The sequence below is a fragment of the Eleutherodactylus coqui genome, chromosome 3 (assembly GCF_035609145.1).
Source record: "Eleutherodactylus coqui strain aEleCoq1 chromosome 3, aEleCoq1.hap1, whole genome shotgun sequence".
NCBI lineage: Eukaryota > Metazoa > Chordata > Amphibia > Anura > Eleutherodactylidae > Eleutherodactylus > Eleutherodactylus coqui.
In genome coordinates, this window is record NC_089839.1 from 309,050,097 (window position 1) to 309,059,224 (window position 9,128).

Consider the following 9,128-nt stretch of genomic DNA (forward strand, 5'->3'; position numbering starts at 1 on the left):
GTGAATTAAGATGCGATTTTGCCGTGACTTTCTCACCGCAAAATCACAATCGCCCGTGTGGAGTCAGCCTAAGAGGTTAAAAAAATGGAAACGTATGTTAAAAATGCTTTTCTTTCTACACACATTTTCGGCGTATACAGTATGGAAAATACAAGTCCATGCTGGCGCTTCCATATATGTTTTACGTCTGCGAGAAACAAACATGAAAAGGAACTGTAAAAATACATATACTTTAAGCATACCTTATAAAATCGTATGTGTGGCGGACACTTTGATCCGTTTTTTTTTTATTAAGAAAAACACACGTTTTTCCTTGTATATTATTTTCAGCTCACCAATAACCTGTCCGTTGGGCATATAGTGGCATACAGACATACCATTTTTTTGGCGGCACAGAAAAACATAGTAGGCTGTCCTTCAATTGCACAAAAAAACTTCGCCCAGAAACGTACGCACAGTTCAACTATATTACAACCGTTACGGCCGATGGATCGCTACATTTTCTTTTGTTGTACATTTCACGAATGAACATATGCCAGTGCGGACGGCGCTTACGCATTACTGATATGAAGTTGTCAGCTATACCGCCACCGCAGGGTACAGCATAGATGCAGGTAACGTCTGACACTCCTATAGGAAGAGCCTATATTAACCCTCTCTGGTCATCTGTAAGACCTCAAGTCCCCCTTATTTTCCATGGAGCCCTTCCCCCCCACCCTTCCACTTTACATGCTGAGCTCCACTACATCTAGAAGCCCCCAATTGCTCCCAGAATACCCCGCGCCCCATGACATCCCAGAACAGGTGTCTCCGGGCAGGAATGACGGGAGCAGCAGCGGCGTCGGCGCGTCCGGAGCTTCTAGTTACAATGTATCAATTGCTATTCACAAAGCTCGGTACGCCGCTGCCGCGCTGTAGATTGCTGCGCCTGCGCTACGCCATCAGCGTAACCTCCCCGCTCCCTGCCCGCAGCCGCCAGCGCCGTCACACGCCACAAACGGGCAAGAAAGAAGGAAATACACTCAGCTCTTGACTTTGCCGAAGGTGCCGACCCCCAGCGTGTCCCCCAGGATGTAGTGTCCTATCTTAACCCGTCCGTCGTGCTTCTGCTTCTCAGCCATCTTTGCATCCTGCTTGTACCCACAATGCAGCTGGGAGAGGGAATGCCCGGCTGCCTGCTGACAGCACACAACTGGCATTTGTCAAATGCCACTGGGTCTGACCTGACAGGCTGAACAGCTGCTCAGGGGGTGGGGGCTATTGGGCAAGAAGGGAAAGAGTTAAAGGTGTAGTGTTGATGCTTGGCATTCCTAACCACAATAGGTCTGACTGCCCATTCTGAAATGCCAGGCAAGGGCATCCTGCTTGTTATGCAGAGCCAGTGGCTAACTCTGCTGTATGCTGGAATGGAGCGGCAGGCGCAGAATAGCAGCCGGAGAGAACAGGATCAGGCTTTCCCAAACTTCAAAAGCCCTTGACTGCTCGTCTTTTGTTGCTAGTTAGCTTTTTTTGGGGGAAACCTGGTTTACCGCTGCCATGAGGATGAGCCCCCAGCTTTCCCAGAATACTGAATGCCTATATACAGGGCGCAGTCAGGAAGCCGGATCCGGCGCTATAGGTTATACTGGTGTCCTATAGAAAAATAATAGCGCTCTTGAAAAGGAAGATATGGATGCCCTACATGATGGGATGGAGCACGGGCCCCTGGGGACCCAGAACATGTATTTTAATTTTATGTTGTGGCCCCTCTAAGGCCTCATGCACACTGCACACACAGATTCTGTGTGGGGAATCCCGCACGGAATCCTCCCGTGCCTGCTGCCGGCGGCCCTGCTTACCTGTCATTTCTTCCTTTTCTTCTGTACTGCGGATGTGCCGCTGGCGCACATGCACAGTACAGATTTCCTCCTCATTGCGGAAGTGCCGCAGGACAGACGGCTTCCATTGACTTCAATGGAAGCCGTCCGTGTGTAGCCCGCTCTAAAATAGAGCATGCTGTGATGGTACCGTTGTACCTTGACGCCACCGGAAGCTAGGAGTTTGACAGGGCTTGCATGGAGGAACGCCCGTCACGCCCTAGCTCCCGATTGGCTGCATTCTTGAAGGCCCTAGCAGCGTCCATAGATTTTTGCCTTGGCTGGAGGGTTAGGGTTCCTGTTAGGCTTACATTATTAGCTGTAACATAGAAGCATTTAGAGCTAATAATGTAAGCCTAACAGGAAAACTAACCCTAACTCTCCAGCCCTGGCAAAAATCAATACAGACGCTGCAGCTATCACTCTCCCTTCCATCTCCCCTGGGCAACTGCTACCCACCTACTCCTATGACAGTGTGCATCGTGGCGGCGCTGGAGGAATCCCCCTGCTGTTAAGTTGTGTCTCTGCTCCCTCACTGCTCTGTCCACTGACTTTTTTCACCCGGTGTGCCGGCTCTCTGCCGCTGACAGGTGGGTGTCCGCTCACTGTGTGTTCCGCTCTGCCGCTGCTGCTCCCACTGTTGCCGCTGTCCTCCCCGACGGACTGCCCTGTCAGGACGGCATTTGGGGGATTAAGCACGTCCCCCGCCAATAAGAAGCTGGGGGCGTTACAAAATTATGTCGCCACCCCTAACTTCCGATGGCGACATAATACAACAGTACCGGCTGTGATTTTATTTTCAGCACATTGTGTCCACAAATAAAATCCGCTTGCGTGGAGAGAGGAATCTTCATACACATCTATGGGCAAATTGAGCGGTGGATCGCCCACGCCGGTGGCAAGTGCGAGATCCGCAATTCAATTTGCCCCGTGTGCATGAGGCCTAATAGAGGAAAAAAAATTAATTAAGAAGTTGAAGATCAGCATGTGAGAAGCACAAACCCGCTATCCGCATCTCTCTAAGTCCCGTGGGACCGCGGCTATGACTGAAGTAAGGAAAACGGACTGGAAGTGCCTCCTCCCGTTACGTTATATGCATGGAGCCGTTCAACAGTGCAGTCCACGGCTGGCGCTATCATTGTGGGACCGTGTTAGTGAACGACGAAGCGCCAATTTAGTGCAGATACAATGCAAATTACTAGTAAGAGCGTGTCCCAATCAGAAGACAATGCAGATTTCAGCATGTACGGGTGGGTTGGAATTTGGCGCTATCACTCGTAGGACCTTTGTTCATTCCATGACAACACGGATTGGTACCTGAATCTCCTGCAGACCACTTCCTGGACGATCGGCCCCTATTGTAGCAGGAGGCGGCGACTTCCAGCACGCTTTCCTTATGTCAGTGGTAGCCGTGGTCCCACAGGACTTACAGAGACGAGGAAAGCGGATTTCTGCTCTTCATACGCTGCTCCCCAACTTTGCAATTGGGTTTTACTTTCTCTCTAAGGGTGACTACCCTCTACAGTTTTTTTTTTTACTGCGAAATTCGCAGCGGTTTTTTTTCTGCAGGGGTCTATGGGACTTGTAATGTTAAAAACCCTTAGGGTGCATTCTCACAGGCGATTTTCACACGAGTTCCAACCTATAGCGATGTGGGTGGAACTCGCGCATGAAAATAGCACGCTGATTTAAATGCGTTTAATCACATGAACGATTTTGTCTTGCAGGGATTGAAGTGTCGCTGCATGTTCTATCTTTGGGCGATTCTTTGGGAGGATTTGACCATTACTTCTGATGGGATGTTTAAATTACAATTTGAATGCAAGCGAGATGCAGTTTTTACCATCGGAAGCACGAGAAAATTCAGAAGTATGTAGATGCGATTTTTAAGGAAAAGGATCACAACCAACGGGCGTAGATTTCTTGCAGTCATCAGGTCTGGCACCCTATAACCACATTCACTTACATTAGAGTCCGATGTAGTATGGCAATACTGTGATCTTTGTATGGCGTGACATGGTCAGAGTTACCATATAGTCCTAACCTTAGTCAGTGAGGGGTACTAGTTCTAGGCAGTGGAATTTATTACTCCCCTCTACATAATTTGAGGTGGGAATAGAAGCAGCGGTAGCATTATAATCATTACATTGCTTGTTTGGGTTTTTCTCCCCACACCCGATGTCATCATTCCCCCGATCACTTTTATTCCCACCGCAAATAATTACACGGTGCAACACAATTTTTGTAACCGATAAGCAGATAGGCGGCTCTTAGTAACTTAAGTGCGCTGAATTCAAATATGATATCCGTTTTTTTCTGCCACGTAAGGTTTTCCAATTATGGGGAATAATGGAATCCAGTTGATGTTGTAGTTTTCGGAAATATACCTATACAATAATCCAGCAGACTCGCCATTAACCCTGCTTAATAAAAAAGAACAAAAGTGATTGCGTATCTATTCCACAATCACTGTTACACGCTGCGCGCTGACTGAACACTATAAGGGTAGGCTTATGTAACATATAGGGTATATTTCCACATGGTGTAAACACTGCGGATCATCCACCAGTAAGCTGTAATTACCGAACTGTGATTTTACAGGTCATTGGTTAGACTAAAGAAAAGAATCAAAATAAAACAAAAATACATCCGAAAAAAAATATTAAAAATGGCAGAAATGTGCTTTTTTGGTCATTCTGTTGCCAAGAAAAAAATGCAATAAAAAGCGATCAAAAACTTGTATGTATTCCAAAATAGTACTAACGCAAACTACATGACGTCGCGCAAGAAATCAGCCCTTGCACAACTATGTGGATGGAAGAATAAAAAACGTATTGTGCGCAAAAGATGGCGGCAGAAAAGAATAAGCTTAAAAAAAATGTCTTTGAAAAAAAAAAGTAGCACAGCAAAAAGGAAAACCATACGTTTGGTATCGTAGTAATCATCCTGACCCGTAGAATAAAGTTATCAGGTCATTTTTGTTGCAGTTTGTGTACCGTAGAAACAGGACGCACCGAAAGATGGCGGAATTTTGTTTTTCATTTTACTCCGCATAGAATTTTTTAAAAGTTTTTTAGTACATTATATGGTACATCAAATAGTGTCATTGAAAAATACAACTCGTCCTACAGAAAACAACAAGCCCTCATACCGCGACGTCGATGGATAAATAAAGGAGGTATGATTTTTTAAAACAAAGGAAAAAAAAAGCTTGGTCACTAAGGGGTTAAATAGAGACATGCTGCTATTATTCAGTTTTAGGGTGGCTTCACACGAGTGTGTGCGTACATAGGTGCGCACCCCCATACGCGCAAAGACACGTGTGTATGCAAGCGCGCATTGCCTTTAGTGGAGCCGCAGCTGCTGCCGGCGGCTCCATTGAAGGCAATGGTCTGCCGGAACCCCTTAATTGTTTTTCAGGGAAGAGCTTTAAGGCTGCCTGTCCACGGGCGTTGCGAAATCCCTTGTCGGATCTCCGGGAGCAGGAGCCTACAGACGGATCTCCGCGGTCAGCCTATCTGCGAATTGCCGGCCGCGAGCAGAGAATCGCTATGATTCTCCGCTTGTGAACAGGGGGCTGCACTTTCCATAGCAACGCTATGGAAAGCGTTTACTGCGTTCCCTGCTGCCGGATTATCACCGCGGGGAACGCAGCGAACATTCACCCGTGGACAGGAGCCCTAAATATAAGCTCTTCCCTGAAAAACAAACATTTAAGTGTAAAATATATATATATATATATATATATATATATATATATACACACACACATACACACATACATACACACACACACTTACCTGTCCACCGCTGCCGTGGTCCCCCGCAGGGATGAATAACACATCTGCTGCATGTGGCAGATGTTTTCTTCATCCCCGCAGGGAATAAAGAATTCCCTGCTGCACCTGTCACAGATGTGACAGATGCGGCAAAGGAATTCTAAATCCCCGCGGGGAATAAGAAATTCCCTACCACAGCTGTAACAGATGACAGCTGTGGTAGCGGATCTCACTGCCGGCACCCAGTAATTGTTTTTCAGGGAAGGACTTTAAGTATAAGCCCTTCCCTGAAAAACAAGGCAAAGTAGTGTAAAAAATAATACACACCACATACTCACCTTCCTTCAGCTGCCAGGGCTCAGCCGCATCCTCTCAGCGCTGTGCCCAACTCTGCAATGCAGTTCTTTCAGCAGGCGTGGATTTAAAATCCCCGCCTGCTGAAAGAACTGCATTCCAGAGCCGGGCACAGCGCTGAGAGGATGCGGCTGAGCCCCGGCAGCTGAAGGAGGGTTAGTATGTGGTGTTTATTATTTTTTACACTACTTAAAGCTCTTCCCTGAAAAACAATTTCAGGATGCCGGCAGCTGGATCCCCTACTGCAGCTGTCATCTGTAACAGCTGTGGTAGGGAATTCTTTATTCCTCGCAGGGATGGAGGAAACATCTGCCACATGTAGCAGATGTGTTATTCATCCCCGCGGGGAACACGGCAGTGGCGGACAGGTGAGTATATATATCTATATTGTAACACTAAAATGTTTGTTTTTCAGGGAAGAGCTTATATTTAAAGCTTTTCCATGAAAAACAATTACGGGAGGCCGGCAGACCATTGTCTTCAATGGAGCCGCCGGCAGCAACAGCTCCCTTGAAGACAATACGTGCATTCCCTATTGTGCACATATGTCCTATCTTTATAGGCACGCACCTGTAAAACATGGACATGTGAACACACCATAGGGAATGCATGTGTTGTAATAGATGCGTCTTTTTGTGCGCTCGCGTGAAGCCACCCTTACCAGTGTAATAAGCATGTTTTAATCTTACAGAAACATATCAATTACTTTTGTTTATGAAAATTTTTTAAAAATTTGTTGCAGTGTTATGAAAGCATGGCCTCATAGTACATAATGACCTGCGCTGGGGTATGTGGTGCTCCCGGGGAGGCATTTTGTACTGCCCTGTGATGTTGTGTTGGTATTTAACCCCATGCAATTTTTTTTTTTTTTTAACACTTCATTACTTGAGTCTGCCGGACCTTTACACGACGGCAGATTCAAGTAAGTGGACCTACATGGAAAGTACTTGCCTGCCTCTGCAGTAGTGATTGGTGGGGCTCATGAGCTTTATTGAATGGGACTCCAAGCATTCAGAAATATTGGTCACCAAGCTTTTCTAGGTCAGTGACCCCCTGTACGTGAGCGATTCCTCCACAATAGTTATTTTTCCAATCCCATATTATAGGACGGAGCAGCATCCCAAAAATCATACAGGAATTGATTTTAGAACCCGTTTACTATAGTAAAATATCTCAATGTGGTAAGATTGTGTTCCTTGGTAACAGAATACAAGGGGGTGCTGATAAATCCTTGGCTTTGACCACAAAAAATTGACACAGAACGATGAAATGTCACAGTTGTTCTACATAGTCCCCTCCGAAATCAATGCACTTCTGAGATTACCATATTGCAACTTCAACCCATGCAGATAGAATTCCTTTGGCTGGGCAGCAAACCAGGCATTAACCGCTTCGTTAGCATCAGAAATGGAGGCCAATTTAGTCTCCTTTAGGTGTTTATTCAAATTAGATGCTGCTAGATTAGGTGAATAAGAAGGATAATCCGGCACCTCTAAACCAAGGTCAGTCAGTTTACTCTGGGACAAGGCATTGCTGTGCAAGAACAAGACACCTTGCATCAACTTTCCATGCCTTTTTGACTTCAACGCCCCCTTAGTTTATCCAGAGGTGTTGTGTATTACACAGCCGTGATAGCAGACCCCTTTGGAAGACGGCGCACAAGCAGTATCCCATGTTTATCCCAGAAGACAGATGCCATCCCCTTGGATAGTGACTTCTGTGCTTTGAGTCTCTTTGTTGAGGAAACGTTTCTCCATTCTTTTTGTTTTTTTGACTCAGGATCATGCAAGACAGGAAAGCATCAGCATCTTGCCAACGCTACAGAATTTCCCGGCAGACTTGGACTCGGGCACACTTTTCGGCCTCATGTCCACTAGGTAATTTGGGCCCACGCGGATTCTCCATGCAGAATTCCGCAGCGGAACCCTCCTTTCCCAGGGACATGAGGCCTGAAAAAAGATTTTACTCACCTGTCCGGAAGCTGTGGGTTCCCCTCCGTCGCAGCCGGATCTTCTTTCTCTCTGCCCGGCGGATGCGCTCGGCACACCTGTAGCGTGCCGCACGCATGCGCCGTGCACTCTTTTTTTTTCTCTTTGAGCTCCTGCTCTCCCGCGCTCCCGTGCCGGAGAGCAGAAATTCAGCTGCGGGTGTACCGCGGGACCGGACGGCTTCCATAGGCTTCTATGGAAGCCTGTGGGAGCCGTCCGCGTGGGAGACTCGCAGAAAATGGAGCATGCTGCGTTTCTTCTCCCGCACGGGAGAAAACACAAATCCATTAAAATGCCATCCGCGGGTACAAATTACAATTTAATTGCCCGCGAATGGCTAATGGATCTCTAAGGCAAAAATCGAATGCGGATTCCGCAGCGGAATCCGCGATTCAATTTTGCTAGTGGACATGAGGCCTTCATCTCCTGACAAAGATTTGAGGAACCACTTGGCAGATACCTTCCTCATGTCCAGATGATCGTGAATTACGGACCTAACTCTTTCTCTGGAATTGTTCAGAACCTCGGCCTTTGTCTTGGCAGAAATTCGCTGGACTTCCAGAATCATGTCATGGATGACATCTAGGGTCTCTAGAACAGTCACCACTGAAGGTCTCACAGAATGGTCTTCATTGTTGGTGTTGAAGTGACTGGTTTTGAATTTGAAAACCCAATTTTTCACAGTGAAGTATGAAGGGTACTTGACACCTAATATTTGCACCATGTCACCGTGAATGTCTTTGGCCAACATCCCTTTCAGGAACAAGAACTTCATTGCTGCTCTGCTCTCCTTTGCAGTGAAATTTGCTGCAGTCTCAGTCATGTTGTCTTTAACCTCTTAATAAAGCTTTTTTTTCATTTTTGTTTTTTCCTCCCCATGATGAAATCTTTGAGTGTCAATCTGCCACCTTTTGGGACCAGCAAGATAGCCTTTTGCTGTAGTGATAATGAAATTACCCATTTGCAGCAGATCCCATAGTCTCCCTGCTCTCAAATACACAATCCTCTAGACTTGCTGACTGCGATTCCCCACAACTGAGATGAGACAAAAAGGAAGTTAATAACGGATTGGAGGTCCAAGCTCAACAACAATTATATTTTCCAAACCATGCGTATACCACAGAAGCCGTGCATTCACTCCCCTCGCTGTG

General features: G+C 46.5%; 1 protein-coding gene across 1 annotated transcript in view; it reads right to left on the minus strand.

The window, feature by feature from the left end:
* PRKAA2 (protein kinase AMP-activated catalytic subunit alpha 2) overlaps nucleotides 1-1,147 on the minus strand; it is a 40,621-nt gene extending 39,474 nt beyond the window's left edge. The window contains exon 1 of the mRNA XM_066597881.1: nucleotides 1,028-1,147. Coding sequence (XP_066453978.1) covers nucleotides 1,028-1,121 — 94 coding nt within the window. The 5' untranslated portion in view covers nucleotides 1,122-1,147. The remainder of the gene's footprint in view (nucleotides 1-1,027) is intronic.
* Between the last annotated feature and the right edge of the window lie 7,981 nt (nucleotides 1,148-9,128).